General features: G+C 46.4%; 1 protein-coding gene across 1 annotated transcript in view; it reads right to left on the bottom strand.

Annotated features, from left to right (window-relative positions):
• The window catches only part of Gipc2 (GIPC PDZ domain containing family, member 2), a 79,458-nt gene extending 56,646 nt beyond the window's left edge, over positions 1-22,812 (bottom strand). Inside the window, exon 1 of the mRNA NM_001037210.1 lies at positions 22,555-22,812. Coding sequence (NP_001032287.1) covers positions 22,555-22,794 — 240 coding nt within the window. The 5' untranslated portion in view covers positions 22,795-22,812. The remainder of the gene's footprint in view (positions 1-22,554) is intronic.
• Positions 22,813-23,316: the final 504 nt, after the last annotated feature.

A 23,316-nucleotide genomic window follows, 5' to 3' on the forward strand; every position in this document is an offset into this window, starting at 1 on the left:
TTTTAAACCACCAAATGACTTCCCAGAATAACTAAAGGAACAAATTTTTCTGCTATGAGGTCTAATTGAGGGAACTACTTATCTAAGAAAATCAAAATCGCAAGGCAGTTCCTGAGACCCAAGAGAAGGGTGGGAGGGTATTGGTTTTAATCTCGCCTGTGTGGTCACAATCCAAGCACGAACCCAGCAAGTGAGACATTGCCTCTCCCACACTATCCCTGCAGAGAGAGGAGCTGGTTTAGCTTATCCCATCGGAGGAATGGAAGCTATTGCCAACTTCAAGACATCGTAAATCAAATGATGCTTCCGTTCCCAGCTTTCTGAACCAATTATCTTCCATAAAGTGTCTTCCTCTTTGATGCAAGAGATGGGGAAGAACACAGCAGGTAAGGAGCCTAGGTCAGTAGTTTACCCCCCCCCCCCGGCACAGTGAGATGGCTTGCTAACATCACAGGTGACACCCGTGGACTAGGCTCTCCGGCCACCAGCGAAACTGAACATAGAGTCATTATAGATGGCCGTTTGGCTCCAAGAGAACCTCACCTGCAACACTGAGAATAAAATGTCTAGAGAGCAGGTGGCATTTGAAAGTGACCTAAGTGGGGGCTTAGACTTGCTGTGGCTGTAGAGAACTGGAGCTCAGTTCCCAGCATACATGTCAGGGAGTTTATAACCACCTCTAATTCCAGCTCCAAGCATCCATCCAATGCCTTCTTCTGTCTGCTGTGGGTTCCTGTATGCACATGTACACACACACACACACACACACACACACACACAAACACACACACAGACGCGCACGCATAAACAAAATAAAAAGGTTAAAAAAAATTGGGAAGAGAAGGAAGGAGACCACCTCAGGAACTTTAATCTTTATTTGGGAATTGGAAAATGTAAGAAATGAAGGGATGGGTAGAGTGGGAGGGGACGGCCAAACGCACAAGCGTGGTTTCCCTTGTTGCAGACTGTGTGTGAGGTTTCTGCTAGGTTGGGAGTTGCTCAGTTTTGACCCTCTTCTTGCTGTAGGGACAGGGAACTCTAGGACCAAACACTGGGGAAAGGTGAAGGGGCTGACAGGTCTCTGCAAATAGGTGTGTCACAGTCCTAAGTAAAGGTCTCTGTGCTGGGGATTGCTTAAGCTTGCTCCTGGATTCCTGCTCCCCGCTCCTGCTCCCCATTCCCTGTGCCCCTCCTGCTTCCTGCTCCCTGCTCCCACCACAGTTTCTCCCCACCCTCTGCTGGCCAGTATCTATTCAACCTTCAATATCCCTAGTACTGAGGCAGGCAGAGTATTTGGGAGAGGAGAGGAACCCAGCAGGGTCAGAAGGCTTCCCAAAATCTTGGCAGCTACTATTGGACTCTATGCTCAACTCCCAAGAATGTGTCACCACACCAGAGCCAGAACGAACAGTACCAGGCCCCTGGCTCCAGGCTGGGTACTGACTCTGCCTGTGCTACCTGCTTCTATTTTTATGACCACACATGCTCCATCCCTCGGCTCCCCTCAGATCCTGTGATGTGTAACCCTCCTCATACTGACAAAGTGGGAAATACAATTACGTAAGCCTAGGTTCTAACTGTGTTACAAGCAAAGTCAGTATTCTTTGTTCTCGGTTCTCCTAGACTGCAGTGACCATGCAAATCAAAGGCCCAATTGTTTCTTGCAAAAGCAAGAATCTTTCATTTGAGACAGGGACAAGAAGGGGAGATGGGGGAGTGGGGGGTGGGAGGGTTGAAGGATGGAGGGGAATCCTACTCCAGTGCAAAGGTATAACAAACTTTTTCATCTCCTATCTCCTTCTTTTCTGCCCCCAGGCAATCAGGTTATCATTAGGTTAACTATATCCCAGGTTACCCTTGGTCTCACAACTTCTTCTGCTCTCCGCTTTATTCGGGTGTGTGATAGAATTGTACAGTCTCCTATTTCTGCTCCATTTCTTCTTGAAAGGACCGATGGGCGTGGCCCTGTGTGAGTGTAGACAGAGGATCCTGGTGGGATGGCTCAGTGGGAAAAGCCCCTGCACCATGAGTCTGCAGACCTGAGTCTGGTCCCCAGAACCCTGGTGAAAAGCTAGATTTGATGGTGGGCGCCTGAAACCCGGTGCTCCAATACCAGAACAGGAGCCTCAGCCAGGACCAGAGAGCTTGCGGTAGCCACTGTGACAGAAAAAGCAGGAGAGACCTTCCTCACAAAAATGGGAGGACAGAGCATCTCCTGAACAATGCGCTCTGGCATCCACATGCCATGGCACTCAAGTGTCTGAAGACTGACAGACAGACAGACAGACAGACAGACAGACACACACACACACACACACACACACACACACACACACACACTAGCAACTTTTAATTAAAAATAAAGAAAGATCTTAAGACACTGGATCTGGGGAGAGACTGTACTTGAATTCTTCTTCTGGGTCTGCCCCTGACAACCGTCTCTAGACTCCCCAGTCTGGGCTTCTAGGGCCATAATATGAACATAATTACCCAGATTCTAGGAGTCTTAATCGGTATTGGGAGTGGTGAAAATTAGCTCTGACTGCTGAACGTGGATGCATGTTCAGCAGAACGATTAGTAGATTAGCAGACTTATGAGCTAAGAATAACCCCATCCTGGTATTTTTTTTTTCCGGAGCTGGGGACCGAACCCAGGGCCTTGTGGTTGCTAGGCAAGCACTCTACCACTGAGCTAAATCCCCAACCCCCATCCTGGTATTTTCTACGCTTGGCAATAATACACAGAGGAATGCCTTCCCAAAGTCCACCTTCTCCCCTCCCCCAATCCGACCTCAACGTCTGTGCTTTTCTCTCTTTTTTTTTTTTTCTTTTTCTTTTTTCTTTTTTTTTGGAGCTGGGGACCGAACCCAGGGCCTTAGGGTTGCTAGGCAAGCGCTCTACCACTAAGCTAAATCCCCAACCCCCTAAAGATTTATTTTTATGTGTGTGGTTGTTTTGTTTTGTTTTGGTTTGGTTTTTTTTTTTTTGGTTCTTTTTTTCGGAGCTGGTGAGCTGGGGACCGAACCCAGGGCCTTGCGCTTCCTAGGCAAGCGCTCTACCACTGAGCTAAATCCCCAACCCCTGTGCTTTTCTTTTGCACCATGCTGACTCACAGCCTGTCAAGAACCTTGCAAACCTGGGCAGAACTGCAGTAACCTGTGACACTTTGAGACATTGCTACCACATGCTTTACTCTGAGTATTATAAACCTGTAGGAGCCAGGCCTGTGGCTCAGTGCTTGCCTGGGTTTCTGTTTCATCATCTAGAGAAGAACCAAAGCATTCCCTAAGATTGATCTGAAAGCCTAAACCGAGCAGAGATGTTCTCCTGTATGCCCTGTGTGAAGCATCGCCTGCAGTAGCCAAGAGTCAAGCAACCGTACTAGGGCAGGAGTGGGTGGTACCAACCTCTAAGGAAATAGCTGAGATCTGGGAGAGCTCTTGGTTACAATAATCACATGACACTGGCATTAGCAGGTTTGGAAGGGCTCAGAGATACCATGTGAACTGCCTGGCTTGGTGAAGAATTGGGAAACTTCCAAATAATTTTCAAGTGGCTTGTCAGATATTCATACTGACAAAGTGGGAAATACAATTACTTAAGCCTACGCTCTAACTGTGTTACAAGCAAAGTAAGTATTCTTTGTTCTGAATTCTCCTATGCTGCAGTGACCATGCAAATCAAAGGCCCATTTGTTTTATACAAAAGCAAGAATCCTTCGTCTGAGACAGCGACATCACTAACCAGAGCACTGCCTGTGTTATTTGACCTTTAGCATGCATTCAGTCAGCTCCTGTGTTACTGTGTTGCAATAAATAATTTCAAGAGTTTACAAACGTAACTTGGTCGTTCTGTATTTTAAATTTCCATAGGAGGCTGGAGTAGTGGCTTAGAAGAGTACTGGCTGCTCTTCCAGAGCCTGGGTTCAATTCTCTGCACCCACATCTGTAACTCCAGTTCCAGGGCACTCAAGGCATTCTTCTGGCCTCTTTCAGTACCAGACACACACACAGTGCAAGGCATACATGCAGGCAAAACATAAACAAAACACAAAAAATAAAACAAGTTAGAAATGTCTTGGGCCAGCAAGATGGTTGAGCACATAAAAGCACTCACCATACAAGCCTGATGACCTGAGCTTCACTCCTGAAATCCACAAAATCAACTCATGAAAGTTGTCCTCTGACCTTCATATGTGTATACACACGTACATGCACATACATGCACACACATATATACATACACACAACATGCACATACACACAACCTCACATGCATGTGCATACTCACACACATGACACATGCACTCGTGCACACATACACACACATGCTTATACACACATGTACACACACATGCATACACACATATACATACACACATGTACACACACATGTACACGCACGTGTTACAGTCCAGTAGTTAGGTTAAACATTTACAAAGTTTAAATATCACATATGAAGACAAAGTAAGCTGAGCGTGGTGTCCACACCTATAATCTCAGCGTTTGGGTGACCCACACTGAATCACCACAAGTTTAACTCAGCCTGGGGCACATATTAAGTTCCAGGGTGAGACCCTGTCCAAAAAAAAAAAAAAAGTGAGAAAAGAATGATATAGAATGTCATGGTTTATTCATGGTTTATGTATGCTCGGCATAGGGGTGACAGTGTTAGGAGGTGTGGCCTTGTTGGAGTAGGTGTGTCACTGTGAGCATGGGCTTTAAGACCCTCATCCTAGCTGCCTAGAAGTCAGTATTCTGCTAGTAGCCTTCAGATGAAGATGTAGAACTCTCAGCTCTTCCAGCACCATGCCTGCCTGGATGCTGCCATGTTCCCACTTTGATAATAATGGACTGAACCTCTGAATCTGTAAGCCAGTCCCAGTTGAATGTTGTCCTTGTAAGAGTTGCCGTGGTCATGGTGTCTGTTCACAGCAGTAAAACCCTAACTAAGACAGAGGATATATGAACATTCAGTGAGATATTATTCTATTTTTATTATGGTTAAATCCTTTTTTTTTTTACTATCTGTAGGTACAAACACCTGATTGTTTCATGTGCCTTCTATTTTTCCCAAGTATCTGTATACTAAAAACTATATTTATCTCTAGTATTATGGTTAATTAATATATTATGTTTGAAATTGTGTGTGTAGATAGATGAGATTTAAAATATTATTATAGAGAGTTAAATATGTGTCACACATTTAGAAATTAGACAAATTTGAGTATAAAGTTAAGAATTATCTGTGGAGGCTGGCATAGTGGGACACACCTTTAATCCCAGCACTTCAGAGGCAGAGGCAAAGGCAGGTGGACATTTGTTCGTACAAGGCCAGCCTGGTTATAGGACAGCCAGAACTGCATATGTAATTCTGTGTAGACTCTGTGTTTAAAAAAAAAAATCGTTCTGCAGAGCAGTGAAGGAAGATGTGCAAGAGGAGGATGGTGATTCTGAGACCAGTTTGGGCTACGTAGAGATTCTAGGCAAGCCTCACTATAGAACAAGACCTTGTGTTGGTTGGGCAGAAAGAGGAGAGGAAACAAACTTGGGATTTGGACAGACATTTGGGATCCCTGCACTTGAGTATTTCACCCATACTGTGAGCTCCAGCCGCCTCCACTGTCAATCAAGGTAATTTCTAGAGGTTCTGAAGGAATCCTTGCTTTAGATAAGATAGCTCATGTTAAGGGTACACTAAGAGGAATTCAGCAGTATTGTGCTCTTCCTCTTTTCTTGTGTCTACTTCCCTTCTCCCATCCGTGACAGGAATGGAGAACATCCTAACAGAAACCAGAACGTGAGCTTGGGAGGCTGAATCAGAATTGACCCTGGGTCACCAAGGAAATGGTACTAACACCAAATACCCAGGCACCACTACATAAAAGTGACACTTGGATGTGTGAATCATTGCAACAAAGATGGGGAATCACCTTCTCCTTACCTCTGACACTGTGTATCCCTCCAAGGCCACCTTTACAACTATAACTTAGGAACTTGTGACTTTTACCAACTGACAAGTGGATCCTGGGTGTCAGTCACCAAATAAAAACAGTTGGACCTGTCTCTCCATGAGACTTTATCTCCAGGGAGATTTTTAGACACATAACAAAGATGCTTTCTCAATGCTTGTGTTCTTAACCCACTCAGCCACTGACAGAGGTTGGATACATTTCTGAAACATAAACAGCCTGTCGCTAGCAAACACTAAAGTCCCCTCCTGTTTTTCAGACATCCGGAAACCCTGCAGAACCTCTCTAGCATCAGCAAAGCCCCAGCTTTGACTTCCAGCTTTAACACTCCAAACACTCAGCCCACTACACAAGAGCTGCAGTTCCTAAGGTGGTGGCCAAGGTTTGTTTGCTACTCAGAGAAGCCACCTCTCCTCTCTAGCTCAGCAAACATCTAGCCCAGAGCTATTTGTTAATTAGTTACTTCTCTCTGAATAATATGTTTCAAGGAACACCCTTGGCTCACTCAGGGATTTATCCTCAGGAGACAGGAAAAACAACCAAAGAAACCCTTCCAGGAGACACACAGACTTTTAGGAATCATTCAATTTTGGCTCCTTCGTGATGACACAGTATCACTTCTCCTAGCACCTGGAAGACACCATGGGACACAGCTACGTTCACGATGCCTTCCCTTCCCAGGCCTCTGTCTCCTTCTCCTGCCACTACCAACCATATAAAAAAGGTATTCTGAATGCTTCTAACCAGGTTTATTTTTAAAGTACAGGGAAAGTGATAACCACGAAGTTATGTTACATAATCTTTACCAAGCATGTGTGAAGCCCTGATACCTGACACTAAGGTTCAACCCTTAACAGCACCTAATTAGTCTCTTGAAACTAATTATTATTTCTGGTTTTGGCGGCCATATAATCCCCCAAATTTAGGAAGGCAGGACAGGAGGTTCAGAAATTGAAAGTCAAAAGCCAACTAGAGGGGTAAAAAGTATCTGTCACCAAACTGATGACTGAAGTTAGGCTCCTGGGTCCACCTGGTGGAAGGAAAGCATCAACTCCCGCACACTATCATCCAACCCCACACCCACACCTTAGCTGTGCACTCCACATACAAATAAATAAAGGGAATATAAAAAATTTAAGGAGTTGAATGGCTTTCTTGTTTACAGATGGAGTTCGGTACCATTCAGGACATTGCCTCAATTTTAAAAGAGGTTGAGGGGGTATACAGAAGAGGTAAAATTATAAATATAAGGCTGGAGAGATGGCTCAGCAGTTAGGAGCACTTGCTGCTCTTGCAGAGGACATAGGTTCAATTCCCAGCACTCATATGACAACTCACAACCATCTGTCACTCCAGTTCCAAGAGATCCAATGTCCTCTTCCAGCTGTCTCAGCACCTGCATACATGTGACACACTTACTCTTAGCACCTGCATACATGTGACACACTTACTCTTAGCACCTGCATACATGTGTCACACTTACTCTTAGCACCTGCATACATGTGACACACGTACTCACTCGTAAATAATTTTTAAACACTATAAAGATCTGTGTGAGATACATTACCATAAAAATCAAGACATGGTTACTCTTGTGGTAACTGAAGGTTTTTCCGGAAATGGTCTATTTCCTTATGCTCCTGGCTTCAAGGCTTTCAGTTGCTCCATTATACACAACATTTGCCTCATGTGTGTTCCTCTGCTTACGTTTGTCCAACAATAAAACTCTTTTAGTGAAGGATGACAGGAAGAAATGTTGGCAAATGTTTGATAGCTGCTGGCACTGGGCATGGGAATAAATTCTATTACCCTCTTGCTTTTGTATATAGTTTCCATAATAAAAGAACTTGGCTTTATAAAACTTTCACTGGGACTGAAAAGATAGCTCAGCGGTTAAGAGCACTGACTACTCTTCCAGAGGTCCTGGGTTCAATTCCCAGCAACCACAGGGTGGCTCACAAACCATCTGTAATGGGAATCTGATGCCCTCTTCTGGTGTGTCTGAAGACAGCTAGAGTGTACTCACATACATTAAATAAATAAATAAATAATAAGCAAACAAATGAATAAATAAACTTTAACTGTAGCCTAGTGCTGGTCCCTGCCCAGAGTAGCTTTCGAAATCGCAGAGGAGAGAGAACAGATCAACAGTCAGACAAGAGTTACTGCCACACAGGGGAGAGGCATGCTATTCAGTCCCAAGGTAGAGGGTAGATTTTGGGATGCTCTGCGTCCTCCAGCTAAAGAGCAGGTTAACAGGAAACACCAGAGGGGGAACTTCCAGACAGAAGAGAAGACAATGCCCAGAGGCCCTAGAGAACAGCTCACATCACGTTTCTGGTGGTCATGAGGTAACAGCATGGCTGATCTTTCCCTAATTCACATTGTCTCAGAATGCTCAGCACGGTCCGTTCCTGTACCTGCAGGACTCCTCAGTCTTCACCTCCCTACCCCACTTGACACTGCAGACAGCACAGAGCTGAATCAAGGAGCCAGAGGCGCGAGAGGGTCCTGACCTACCAATTCTGGACCCTGACACCCAGAGGCTCTAGCTGAGAAACATAATGTAGGGCCCAGAAAACTATACAGTCCTAAAAAAAATGGGGTGTGTGTGTATGTGTGCATGTGTGTCTGTATGTATGTGTGTGTATGTGTGTATGTGTGTGTATGTGTGCATGCGTGTATATGTGTGTATGTGTGTCTGTATGTATGTGTGTGTATGTGTGTATGTGTGTGTATGTGTGCATGTGTGTATATGTGTGTATGTGTGCATGTGTGTATATGTGTGTATGTGTGTATGTGTGCATGTGTGTATATGTGTGTATGTGTGTATGTGTGTATGTGTGTGTGTGCATGTGTGTGTGCATGCGTGCGTGTGTCTGTGTGTGTGCCTGTGTGTGTATATGTGTGTGTATGTGTGTGTATGTATGTGTGTATGTGAGTGTATGTGTGTGTGTACATGTGTCTGTGTGTGTGCATGTGTGTGTATGTGTGTGTATGTGTGCATGTGAGTGTATGTGTATGTGCGTGTGCGTGTGCGTGTGTGTGTGTGTGTGTGTGTGTGTGTGTGTGTGTGTGTGTAGGTCAGAGGGCAGTCCCACCTACCTTGCTTGAGTTAGCTCTCCTTTTGCTCACTGACATGTTCACCAGGCTCTAACCCTTCCAGGGATTCTCCTGCCTCTATCTTTTCACAGACACACTGAGATTGCAGACTTGCTCTCATATCCAGCTTTATGTGAGTTCTGGAAATTTGAATGTGGGGCCTCTCACTGACACATCACTGCTTTACCTGTTGAGCCACCACCCGACCCTAAAAAGGAGCTTTTTAGCCACTTAGTCTGGGGTAGTTCACTCGGGTCGCCCAAACAGTTTGGCCCAGGTTACCTGAGTGTCTCTATCTCTTGTGTAGCATTCCTATTGCAGACTCCAGATAGCTGGAGAAGGGAGCACTTGCTGTCTAATCGGCTCCTTCAGGCTAGTCTGCTCAGCTCAGCCCAGCACAAGACTCTCTGTGCTTCTTGGCCTTCGTTTCTTATTCCTGTGTGTGTGTGTGTGTGTGTGTGTACATGTGTCTGTGTGTGTGCATGTGTGTGTATGTGTGTGTATGTGTGCATGTGAGTGTATGTGTATGTTCGTGTGTGTGTGCGTGTGCGTGTGCGTGTGTGTGTGTGTGTGTGTGTACACAGATATGAGCATGTACCATAGCAGGAACACGGAATGGAGAGGACAACTTGAAGCAGGCAATTCTGTCCTTCCAGTATGTGAGCCCTGGGTATGGAACTCAGGGTTCCATGCTTGGCCACGAGTGCCCTGACCCAAGGAGTCTCCTCACCAGCCCTCCCTTTTATGTCTCAAAAGGAGTCATTTTTCTTGATGTTTTTACTTGAAATGTTCAGGAGGGGTAAGTGTGTGTGTGTGTGTGTGTGTGTGTGTGTGTGAAAATGTTCATAGGGGAATACTAAGCATACAAAGTGACTGTTAACACACTCATAAGTGGGCAGGCCAGCGAGCACAGACCCAGAGAACACCAGCAAACCCAACCTTGTTTATACAGCAAGCAGAGCAAATGCATGGCTGATTCAGTTCTGCCTTCAGATCAAGTCAGCCATTTCTGCACCTCCTAAGATCTGACTCACTCTCCGGGCCTGGAGAGTAAAGCTGCCTCTCCTCCCTCAACACCACACACACACTCTATAGTACAGCCCCTCCCCCCACACATACCCTATAGCCCTACACACACCCTAAAGCCCCTCCTCCCAAATACATGAAAGTCCCTCCACATGCACACACACCCTACAGTACAGCTGCCCTCCATACCCCTCCCTCACATACCCAAAAGCCCCTCCCCCACACTAAAGCCCCCCACCCTATAGCCCCTCCCACCAGTACACCAAAGCCCCTCCCCACACACCCTACAGGAGACCCCACTACTGTCTATACGCTCAGCTTCATCCTGCTGTATCCGTTATGAACATTTATTTAACAAAGGTTTATGGAGCACCTGACCATCTGGTGACTTAAACAAGATTTTTAGCAGCCCAGCTCTCAGGGAGAGAGAGGGAGATGTCACTGAGTTAACTCAGGGTGCTGATGCTATGAGGTACAGTATGTGCTTGTCACTGTTGGGACGGGGAGGCCCACAGGGAAAGTTTCTTGGTGGAATTGCACTTTTAAGACTGGAATGTGAGTTTAAAAAAAATAGTTGAAACAAAAAAACATTAAAAAGGCACAGTGGTGCCGGCTCTCTCGTCCAGCTGAGCAACATGCCCAAAGAAAATAAGGCCAAGGGGAAGAACGTGACCCTGACCCTTGCCATCATGAAGAAACAGGAAGCCAAAAGGTGGTCAGTTCTTTGTTTGAGAAAAGACCCAAGAACTTCCGCATTGGACAGGACACCCAGCCTGCTGCAGTGGCAAAGAGCCATCTTCTGTAAGTGGCTCAAAGGACCCCTGGCCATTGACCAGTTCCCCCAGGCCCTAGACAGGCAGACAGCGACTCCCTACCTCCAGCTGCTTAAGCTTGCCCACAAGTGCAGGCCAGAGACAAAGCAGGAGAAGCAAAGGCTACTGGCCTGGCTGAGAAGAAAGCTGCAAAGGGGGTGTCCCAACTAAGAGACACCTGTGCCCCTAGCAGGGGTCAATACAGCCACCACCTTGGTGGAGAACAAGAAGGCTCAGCTGGAGGTGATTGCCCATGATGTAGACCCCATTGAGCCGGTGGTTTTCCTGCCTGCCCTGTGTCGAAAGATGGGGGTGCCCTACTGCATCATCAAGGGAAAGGCCAGGCTGGGGCACCTGGTCCACAGGAAGACATGCACCACTGTTGCCTTCACACAGGTCAACTCTGGAAGACAAGGGAGCTCTGGCTAAGCTCGTGGAAGCTGCTAGGACCAATTATAATGACAGATCCTCCACCACTGGGGAGGCAACGTCCTGGGTCCTAAGTCTGTGGCTCCCATTGCCAAGCTGGAACAGACAAAGGCTAAAGAACTCGCCACTAAACTGGGTTAAATGTACGATAAGTGTTCCGTACATAAATATCATTTAAAGATTTTATGCCACATTTCCCGCGCCGCAGCGAGCGGCAGGGATTCGGCGCTGGAAAAAAAAAAAAGATTTTAAAAAGACACAGTGGGGGGGTTGGGGACTTAGCTCAGTGGTAGAGCGCTTGCCTAGCAAGAGCAAGGCCCTGGGTTCTGTCCCCAGCTCTGAAAAAAAGAAAAGAAAAGAAAAAAAAAGACACAGTGGGTGCTGGGGATTTAGCTCAGTGGTAGAGTGCTTGCCTAGCAAGCTCAAGGCCCTGGGTTCGGTCCCCCACTCCGGAAAAAAAGAGGGAAAAAAAAAAAAAGACACAGTGGAATGAAGTGTTTTAAAAGTATAAAACGTGGGGCTGGCGATGTGATTCAGCTGCTGAAGTGAGCACAAAACCCTGGGTTGGCACCACATAAGCTGGCCGTGGTGACACATGTGTAACCATAGTCCTTAGGAGACAGCCAGCCCTGGATACAGGGGACCCTAATCTGAAGTGTAAAGAGAAGATTCTCAAAAGATGTGATGAGCGTAGCAGCCACAGAGGAAGACTCGGGAGAGAGCAGGAAGATGAGAAACCTCTTGGCTGGTGGGGGATGTTTAGAAGTAACTAGGAAAGACTGAGAATATCATAGAACTGGAATACAATAGAACAGGAGACAGGTGGAGAGAGGGAGCTTCTGTCGCACGCACACATCAATAACCCAGCACTGACAGTCATCAGTGAAGCTGTCACCAGGATTTATACCCCAAAATTCAGTCCTCTAGTGAGAACACTGTTGAGACAGCATTCCCAGGGGAGCTTTGAGGTCTTGATGAGGTGCTAAAAAGATGGAGGTCTGGAGAGACAGCTCGGACAGTGAAGCCCTTGCCACGCGAGCATGAAGAACTGATTTCATTCCCTCATTTTGGGGACGGTGTCCTGGAGAGATGGCTCAGTGGTCCAGAACACTTGCTGCTCCTGAAGAGGACTCTGGTTACTGATGCCATTGGATGGCTGTGTCTCATGGGTAGAGCGTACACAAGGTCCTGAGTTCAATTCCCACTCCCCCACTCCCATCCTTGTGGGGTGGGAGTTCCCTGCAGGTTTGTGAATCCCAGGTCCCCCAGGCTTCCTGGAGTTCTCATGTATAAGCCAGGTTGACAGTAGTTCCACCCGTCATTATCTGGGTCGCTAGGAAATGGTAAAGACTGAAGAACACTTTCTGTTCTCCAGAACTGCCACAGAATCGCACAGTACTGATTGCCACAGGAGCTTGGCACTGGCACCAAGGAGTCAGGAGGGGAAAAGGCTTCTGAGAAACCTCACGAGGCAGCTGCCCATATGCTGTAACTCACCAGGAAGTGGCTTTGCTTGCAAGTAGCTACAAATGTCACCGTTTATAAGATGGGTATGCTAATTAGCCTGGCGGCAGTAATCACTTACATTTATATGTAATTGTAATATATACTGGTTTGTACCTTAAACACATACGGTTTTTTATGTTAAAGGAAGCTGTGCAACATGAAAGCTTGAATTTGAATCCCTATTTGGGCTTCTCTATGTCACTGGGGAGCAGAGCAGGCAGATCCTGGGAACTGGGTAGCCAGTTGGCCTAGCCAAAAAGGCAAGCTTCCAGTTCAGTGAGACACCATGTCTCAACACAAGAGGCAGAAAGCAGTAAAAGAAAACACCCAACATCTCCCTCCACCCCTGCACATGCACCGAAAGGTATGTGTGCACCCATAAGCTTATGTGCTTGTCTCACACACACACACATACACACACACACACACACACACACACACACACACACGAGAACACACATACTCATGCAAGCATGCATGCACGCACAAAACTGAATTAGATTGAAAATAAAGAGAAAACGTTAAAGATATGATGTTCCCCATTTTCCTTACTGAGAGCAGTCACTCCCCCTCCACACAATATAAATAGTTAATATCTGCATTAAGCTAAAGATTTAATGCCGATGATGCAGAATTATAAATACTAAATTTGTGAGGACTCTTATTCAACCAATGCATTATTAATAATAAATATAAACCCATGTGGCTGGGGATATAGTTCAGTTGGTACAGTGCTTGTCCAGCACTCACAAAACCCTGGGTTCAGTCCCCAGGCCCCAGCATAACAGAAACTGGGTGTGGTGGGGCCCACGTGTAACCCCAGTCCTCACGAGACTGAGGAAAGAGGATTTCCTTAGCTTAGGCTGCATTAGCACCTGACTCAAAAGACACGTGAAGCAAAACAAAGTTCCCAAGGGTGTCCCAGGTCAGGCCCTTGGAGTTGTACCAGTAAACAGACAAGACACAAGTTGTATCCCTGGGGAGTTTTGCTCTATCAGGGACGCAGAACAGAAAGTAGAGTCCTATAGTCAGGACAGTAGAATGCAGTGGAGGAAAAGTAAGCATGGCAGTGATTAGGGGTGCTATACATTCCCAGGGCATGATCAGGGCAGCCTCGCCAAGAGGCCATTCGCCGGGGGAACAGCATGTTGTCAGAAGAAGACTGTCCAAGCCGACAGTCAGGGGCACTCAGGAAATAGCCACACAGCCAGACTGACTGGGGTAGAAAGAACAACGATCACAGGGCCTGGAGTGTTTTCTTCCACATGAGATGAGAAGCCATGGAGGGTTTGGAGCACAGAATAAAGAGACAGCAGCTCTGACAGAGTTGCGATATAAAGGAGAGAGTGGTGAGCTTAAGACATGGGACCAAGGGGTGGGGTATGGCTCAGTGAATAAAAGTCACCCAGACCTGGTGACCTGGTGACCTGGTGACCCGAGCCCTATCTCTGAAAGCCACGTAATCAGTCAGATGAGAGTTGAGACAGGGCAGTCAGCTGGACAACACCCATGGGCCTGTAGTACACAGTGCAGTGGTGGAAACCAGACAGATCCTTCTTCAACAAAGTGGGAGGTGGGAACAGGCTTCAGAGATGGGAAGCAAACGCCCTGAAAAGAACACTCGTTGTTTTCCCTTCGTAATATTATTATAATAATTAAATAATTAATAATAATTAAATATTTTGAAATTAAGAGCTTCAATTTTGTTTGTTTTTGTTTTTGTTTTCCGGGACAGGGTTTCTCTGTGGGCCCTATCTCTCCTGGAACTCACTCTGCAGACCAGGCTGTCCTCAAACTCAGAGGTCCACCTGCCTCTGCCTCCCGAGTGCTGGGATTTAAAGGCCTGTACCACTGCCTGGTACTGAGAGTCTGAAATTTTAAAATCACATGTTTAAATGTATTCTTTTTGCTACACATGATGACACACACATGATCCTAGCTACCCAAAAGGCCAGATTGTCTGAAGCCAAGAGTTAGAGGCAAGTCTGTGCAGCAGAGAGACCTCCGTCTCAGACGTTTGTGTGATACATTGAGAGGGAAGGAACTACCAAAGGTTCGCCCACTCATTTGATGAGCTGTTTGGTACCTAACTATACAAACTGATAAAGGTTGCATATCTCTAACCCAAAATGTTCCCAAATCTGACACTCTTTGAGCATCAACACGGCAGGCAGGCAGAATCTGGGCAGGCGCTCAAAGCGGTATATAAAGATCACATTCTGGCTGTGTATAAAGTGGATACAAAACATAAAATTAATTTTGCTTTGTGCATACAGTATATTAAAACAGAAATTAATTTTCTGTTTAGACTTAGGTCCCATCCCAGGACTTTTCACTGTGTGTTTGCAAATATTCCAAAGGATTTCTTAGATGTCTGAGACACCGAGGTCACAAGCACTTCTGGTGAGGGAAATCACTGGCCAGTCTAACCAAGACCCAGGAATGACTTCTGTTTTCTAAAGAAACAGAGGCTGAGTTTCTGGTGTCTGGTTATACCAGCTTCTAGCCACAGTTAAGTGTACGGCTTGCTCCTGCAGTCGCTCCTCGAAGTAAGGGTTTATAAACAGATCAAGCCGTCAGCTCCATGCTGAACAGTTAAGGTAGTTAAATATTCAAAACGCCTCCTCACCAAAACATATAACGATGCTCAAGAACTCACGAGCTACAGGCACAATGACTCAACTCTTTTATATAATCTGAATGTTTTTAAAAATACTTTAAGGGTGAGTGAGTGGTTAAGGAGCTTTTATAAGGGGGAAGACCTGAGTTCAAAGACCAACACACATGTAAAACCCGGAGTCTGGCTCCGTACGCCTGTGAGCCCAATGTTGTGGGACAAAGACAGGCAGAGTCCAAGAGTCCACTGGCCAGTCGGCCTAGCTGCAATGAGAGGGTCAGATTAAGTGAGAGGCTCTGTCTCAAAGCAGTAAGGTAGAGAGAAGAGGAAGGCACACCACATTCTGCTCTGGCCTCTGTATTTAGGTATCATGTGCATATACACACACACTCATGTGTATGAATCAAACACATACACCATACACACATACATATCACACACACATACACACACACGCACCATCCCCACACAAATACCACACATACATAATGAAAAACATTGCTATTTAGCTTTCTAAAGAGATGTCTTTCATTTATGTGATGAGTTAGTCAAACTCTCCTCCCCACCCTCTCTCCTGAATTGCTCAGTTAGTTATTCGTGGGAGCATACAATAGAGGCTTTTTGCATAATCCATATGTTTCTATGATCACAATAGTCTGCACCCAGCCAACATCAGTAGCAAATGTGAAACAATTCACAGGCTTCGTTCACTTCCCCCTCCAGGGACCATGAAACCCACAGCAGTCATTCATTTCCCAGCAGCATCGCCTGTTTTTAATATGTACTTGTTGTGCATTGTGGTGGGTTTTATAGAGATATTTTCATCCAAACATATCATGTACTTTGACCATATTCATTCCTCATATAGTCCCCACCCTGTAAGGTCCCTTCCTGTTTCTCTTGTTTCTACTTTCCTTCTTTTTTAATATTTATTTATTTTATGTATGTGAGTACACTGTAGCCGTCTTCAGACACACCAGAAGAGGGCATCAGATCCCATTACAGATGGTTGTGAGGAACCATGTGGTTGCTGGGAATTGAACTCAGGACCTCTGGAAGAGCAGTCGGTGCTCTTAACCACTGAGTCATCTCTCCAATCCCTTGTTTCTACTTTCATCGCACACACACACACACATACACACACACACACACACACACACGTATGTATGTATGTGTATGCGTATGTGTATATGTATATGTATGTTATTATTATATATGTACACACGTCCTTTACAATCTAGGATATATGATATATATGAGGAAATGTGGTCTGGCTTCTTCCACATAATATGATTAACTACAGTTGCATCCACTTTCCTTCAAACAACATAATTACATTCTTCTTTACAGTTGACTACAGCTCCATTGAGTGTGTCTGTGCATATATACATACATGTACACATACACATACACATACATACATATACATACAAATACATACATATACATACATATATACATATGTGTACACATGTACATATACATAGGTGTGTATATATACATATATATGTGCATATATAAAATGTTCTCTATCCTTCCATCAGTTGACAGACTCCTAAGCTGATCCCACAACTCAGCTTTGAACAGCGGAACAAGCGTGGCCCTGTAGGTCCCTCCACACCATGCAAATTGAAAGTCCTTTGCCCAGAAGCTGTCCAGTTTGACTCTATGGCTTTTTTTTTTTTTTTTTGGTTGTGGAACATTTATACTAACTTCGCAGTAGCTGCACTAACTTACATCCCCCTCAGCAGTACACGGGGTTCCTGTCCCCCCTCTGCCCCTGCCCAGCATGGCTGATGTTTGGTTGTCTATTATCGTAGTTGCTGTTTCTGCCTGTGCGTTTGATAAGGAAAGTTCAGGAATGCCAAGTAGCACATGTGTAGGTCAGAGGATAATTTGGGGAAGTCCATTCTCTCCTTCTCCCTTGATACGGTTCCAGGTCGCTAGGTTTGTAAGCCAAGGGCTTTACCACTGAGCCGTACAACCAGCCCTGCCTTTGGTTTTATTTAACGAGAGTGATTCTGAGTTTGGTAAATGGATCTCACTGTATTTTTGACTTGTATTTTTCTAATGACTAACACAACACCTTCTGGGGACAAAAGCAATACATATCTTTGTGTTTGGATTGAAAAGCTTTTGGCTACAAAGTTTTTCTTGGTGCGAGTTATTAATCCCAGCACTCAGGAAGCAGAGGCAAGAGGGTCTCTGAGTTCAAGGCCAGCCTAGTCTACATAGTGGGTTCCAGACCAGCCAGGGCTACATAACAAATGCCTGTCTTGAAAGAACAGTTTTTCTAAATTTGTATCTAGAATTTGCATGCAATTACTAAGAACCTTCTAGCTTCTGTGCAAACAATTAGAACCAGAAAACCCAAACCAAGTTTTGACTCCAACGAACCAACGGGAAAGTTAAGCCTGAAAAAGCCACTTAACTTCTCCGAGGCACACTTGGACCAGCTCTAAAATGCAACAGTGAGACAGACTGACCACACCCTACCCTGCGTGCCTAGAGGAGCAAGAGACACACAGTCACTGGAAGTTTGCCTGCACCTGCCTCACCTGACCTCAGACTCCTTCCTCTTGAGAGTAAAGCTCTTGGTATGTCTGTCCCAGCAGCCACTTCTCTAGAGTCAGAGGGCTTCTGAGTTCCCTGTCTGTGCCATTCTCTTTAGGGAGGAAAATTTTTTCTCTTTTTATTTTATACACTAACCTCTCAAAAAACAAGTGTGCATCACCATCACCAGAGAACAGGGGAGGGAACAGAATGCCCAGGGTGTGCTTTCTATGCTCTGTCTCTGTCTCTGTCTCTGTCTCTGTCTCTGTCTCTGTCTCTGTCTCCGTCTCTGTCTCTGTCTCTGTCTCTCTATCCCTCCTCTTCTCTTCTCCTCTCTCTCTCTCTCTCTCTCTCTCTCTCTCTGTCCCTCTCTCTCTCTCTCTCTCTCTCTCCCCCCCCCGTCCCTCCCTCTCTCCCTCCCTCTCTCTCTCCTCTCTCCCACCCCACCCTGACAGGCTCTTGCCATGTATATAGCTCAAGCTGGGTTCAGATTTGCTCTTAGCCTAGCCTGGCCTCAAAGTCGTGATCCTAGTGCCTCAGGTTCAGAGTGCAAGGGTAACAGGTATGGACCACCATCGTTAGCTTCCTAAGACATCTGAAGGCTTGGTTTTGTTTGTCCTTTCCTTAGTACCCTGTGAGGAGTGCACACAATGGGAGTGGTGGTTACAGAAGAACTGTGTGATGTGTCTTTGATTTCATTAAGCAACTTCAGCCTCAGGGTCCGCTCCTAAGAGGTTTACTCTCTGCAGTGGTGAGTACTGTGTTATCTGATGATTTCATACATGTGTATGCTGTAATCTGGTCAAACTCTCCTCCCATGCCCTTTTACTCTCCTCTAGCCCCTGCCAAGCCATGCCTCTGTAGGTACTGGATAGAACGAGGCCTGTCATTGGATGAGAAGGAAGGATGGGTGGGAGAAACGTTTTAGAAAGAAGAAAAGGAGCAGGAGTGAGGAAGAGGAGCTGGGAGAATATGGTGGCAGATGTTAAGTTCTTCTCCGCATAGATACAGGTTGTTATGGCTATTTTTAAGGGATGGGTGTGTGTATAGATGGGCAAATTATATCTTAGTAATTGGATCAGAGGTTATTGTGTGCTGGGTTCTTTCATGTGGTGACTTAATTGAGTCCACGGTAAGAGATAGACAGTCTCTGTATGAAACTGGCATGGCAGCAACCCGCCTTGGGAACTAGATGGGTCGAGAGATTGCTGCTGGGCTCAGAGAGCAGCCATCGGCAGTGTGAGATGGGATGGAGCTTAGCGGGTGAGACGCTTTGCTGACTGAGATGAAAATATCCCGCAGATGCCGAGTGGCCCAACGTCCAGTGCCGGCGCTAGCTCAGGATAAAAGAAACCATTTTTTTTTTTTTTACCTGCAACACACCTCTTGCCAACGACTCTCCCTCACATTTCCATATTGGTTTTTTTGTGTTTACCTAGGGCTGCCTTCATGATCTTGGGTGTGGAGCTAATCCACTGGACTGTGGCACCTCCCCAGTGCCTACACCACTGAAGACATGGCTCTCTCTCTCTCTCTCTCTCTCTCTCTCTCTCTCTCTCAGCAGCCCTCGACAGTCAGTAACTTCCCTGGGAGGAGCAGGTGACCAGTACTTTGACCTGCGCATACAAGTGTAGTGGTCAGAGAAGAACTTCCAAGAGTCTCTTCTCCTTCCATCAAGTAGGCTCTGAGGCTAGAACTCACGTGGTCAGCTTTGGCAGCAAGCGCCTTTAACCACTGAGCCATCTCGCCCACTCTTAACGTTTCATAATCCATCCGGAAAACAGAGGTTGATCATCCACACAAGCATACCATCGCTACAAAAACTATCGTATGGACTTTTACACATCAAAACACCTTATGCTCATTAATATCTCAGAATTTTATCTGGTAAGCCAATGCGCTGGAAACCAAAAACACTCAACAGAGCTACCAAGCTATTATTAAAGAACTGGAAAAACGAGTTAGCAATGTAGCTTTGAGGAATTTGGAGTCAGGGGAAAAAGGGGCTTACACGGAGGCTCTGCCATTTACCACGTGTCCTAAATGTGAATTTAATTCTCTGCACTGCTTCTTAAGTAGCTTCCCCTTCCTCTCTCTTCCTATGGGAAGAGAGGTAGGCGTATCCTATTCTGTCAAATCTTTCTCTTATTTGTCACCTTGTCTGTCACTCAATTAGGTATCACTTTCAAACATGGCTGCTTCTTTCTACAAACTAACTTTACCTTCATTGTTTGGGATTGAAGGAGTGTACTCAGGGCCTGACTGTATTCCAGCCAGAGGGATTAAAAGTGTATGCTAAGGCTGAGCCCCACCACAGCTAGAAATAGGTTTTTTTTTTTCAGTTAAAACACAGTCTTGGGGTTCACAGTGTGATCAAATATCCTGCAACAATGTATGATTTTGAATCTGAACCTCAAAGCCCTGGTTCCGTCTGTGCGAAGCAAGAACACAGTAACACTTCTTAGGGGCTAAGTATATTGGATAAAATCATGTATCTTTAGCTCAGAATCCTTTATGCACACACAATAAGGAAAGCTGTCCATGAAAAAGACTAAGTCTGGAGTCAGTCCCCGGTTACAGAAGAGAGTTTAAAGCTCCCCAGTATTACACGAAGGCTCTTGCTAGCTTGGAAACCAGAGAATTTGAGTATAAACAGCAGCCTTGCTTTTCTTCCACCAAGCTACCTGACCTTGGTCAAGGTCCAGCCTTTTGCAGGTCAGCCATTTGTTTCCCTGGCCCATATCCGTGGTATTAATTACAGTTTTCAGAGTCCTGACCGTATCCAGTGTAACCTGTTGGGTTTACATACAGACGCCTCCAGTCTGAAGGACAGCCTTGTTGGGAGATAACCTTTATCTCTGCCCGATAGGTGGCTGATGCTGACAGAAGTCAACCTTAGCCAAGGCTACCCAGCTACTGCATGTTGGTGGCTCCACAGTCAACCACATCTGGTTAGCCTGCCACCTACCTCACCTGGAGACGGTGAAAGTCGAGTGTTACTCTAAAAGTTCCTCTTCAATTGAACACTCCTATACAAACACCGTGTTACGGCAATCCTACACTAAAAATAAATGATCCACAAAAAGACTTGTGATTTGTCCTTAGAGCCTGGGAACCCTGAAAGAACAAAGGCTAGCACTTTTAAAACTCCTTTCTTGGGGTTGGAAAGATGGGTCAATGGTTAGGAGTGCTGACCGATCTTCCAGACAGCTCTGGTGTGATTCCCAGCACCCACATGGCTGCTAACCACCCTCTGTAATCCCACTTCTAGGGGATGAGTCTGTACAGACACGTGTAAACAAAACACTCACCCACATAAGACAATGTTTTTAACCCTCAAAAAATTAATAAAAAACAGATGTACGTAGGCCCGCTCTGAGAAGAAGTTGCTATCTACAGTTCTGAAAGCCCACGGCAAAAGCCTGAGCTCCAAAAGAGACGGTGCGTATATCCATGCATTTGTGTGCACACACGCACATTTTGTGTGCCCTGGCAATAGCACGCACACTCACACAAAAATGAACAAAACGTTTTCATGTGTGCAACTGCTTGTAGAGGCCAGGGGGACACTGAGTAGGAATGCCAGAGTCCTGAACATTGCTTCTTAGACTCCGTGTTTGTTTGTTTGCTTGTTTGAGACAACTTCTCTCACAATCCTGAAACATACAGAGTAGACTAGGCTGGTTCAAGCCTGTCCCTAGGCTGGGGTTACCACCGTGTGTTTTTTCTGATGAGTTCAGGGATTTGAACTCCGGAGTCTTCGGCTTTTACTGCAGCTCTAAAACATTTACTTCACACCGGTGTAAGCGCCGAGGGCCCACAAAAATCCTCACAGACTAATGCGTCTAAGATAGGACCTATGGCAACTCCAGTTTCAGGCATCATATTATCAATCTACTTACATTTCTTGGTCTCTTTTCAAAGATACCTTGGGAAAATGTAGCTGAGCTCTTCCGTGAAAGCTGCGTTTGCTAGTCAGATAGTTTGCTATGATTTTCTGAGTTCCTTCCCTTGGAATAACAACCCATGTTTTAAATTTCTTATATATTATCACCAAAGCAGTTCTTCCTGGAGCCATCCAGGGGTGAGCAAAGTAGGCTTCAGGTTGCACCCACCAGGAAGTCCTTCCCCTTTACACTTTCCCCCTTCTCTTTAACTCTGGTTAGACTCCCAATGCAGCTCTCTGACAGAAAGCCTAAGAGTAAAGTCCAAGTCCTGTGGAAGGCATTCATTCGTCGCAACAGATCTGAGTCCCGGAAGGTGCTGGCGCACATCCTATCCTGAACGACCAGACCTGAGCACGTCTACAGCAGACTCCCTAACAAAAGAAAGCCTAGTCGCCTTGACCCCAATGACCCACAAGCCGGATCTGAGCGGATAGTTTCATCCGGTCCCGGGACTGGCCTTTCCACCACCACACACTCTTCCCTCCGATGCTCTGGGGACCGACTCCACCCAGCACCAGCAGGCTACTTGAGGCTCGGGAAGTGCTGCGCCGCAGGCTTGGGTGGCGAACAGACTGTGCCCCCTGCGCTTACCTCGGACGGCGCGATCTCAAACACCCCTGCGATCTTGGCGTAGAGCTCGCTGATGCTGGAGAAGTCCTCCACTCGGCCCGTGGCGCTGCCGTGCGCCAGCTGTGCGTGGAACACCAGCCTCCGTGCCGGAGCTGGGGGTCCGGGGACACCCTGGCTGCCACCGGACCTCTCGCCCTCCACCAGCCTCGCGGTCTCCTTGGACTTGGCAGCCTTCTTCTTCCCACGCAGCCCAAGCGGCATCTTGCAGATCCGAGGGTGTGGACCACCAGGCTCTCCCTGGCCTCGGACAGCGGACTTTGCGCTCGGGGGCCTGGCTCCGCGCAGGTGACAGTGGCTGCTTGGCCAATGGCAGCAGCGCTTCCGCCTAGCGGCGCGGGTTTCAGGTCCCCTCCCTGTGAAGGACAGGGCACCTGAGCCGGGCTGCTACCTGCTCAGGCAGAAGGAAAGCTGTGCACAATGGGTCAGCTCCCTTCTAGACTCAAGCTTACCGGGTCAACCCAAGCCTCCTCTGAGTGAAAGGAATTGATTTCCATGAAGGGACCGGGATGCTAACAAAGGTCTCTCACGTCAGCCTTGCTTTCCCTTTCACAATCTGGGCGCTCAACTGGGTGTGGTGGTTGAGGCCAGTGATTCCAGCACTGTTAAGGCTGGGACAGGATGCTTGCAAGGATTAGAAGACTCGCCTGGCCTACAGAGTGAGCCCACTTCACACACACCCACGATGAAAGGCCCTCAACTATAATATCTGCAGGGAAATGAAAA

This window comes from Rattus norvegicus, chromosome 2 (genome assembly GCF_036323735.1).
Source record: "Rattus norvegicus strain BN/NHsdMcwi chromosome 2, GRCr8, whole genome shotgun sequence".
NCBI lineage: Eukaryota > Metazoa > Chordata > Mammalia > Rodentia > Muridae > Rattus > Rattus norvegicus.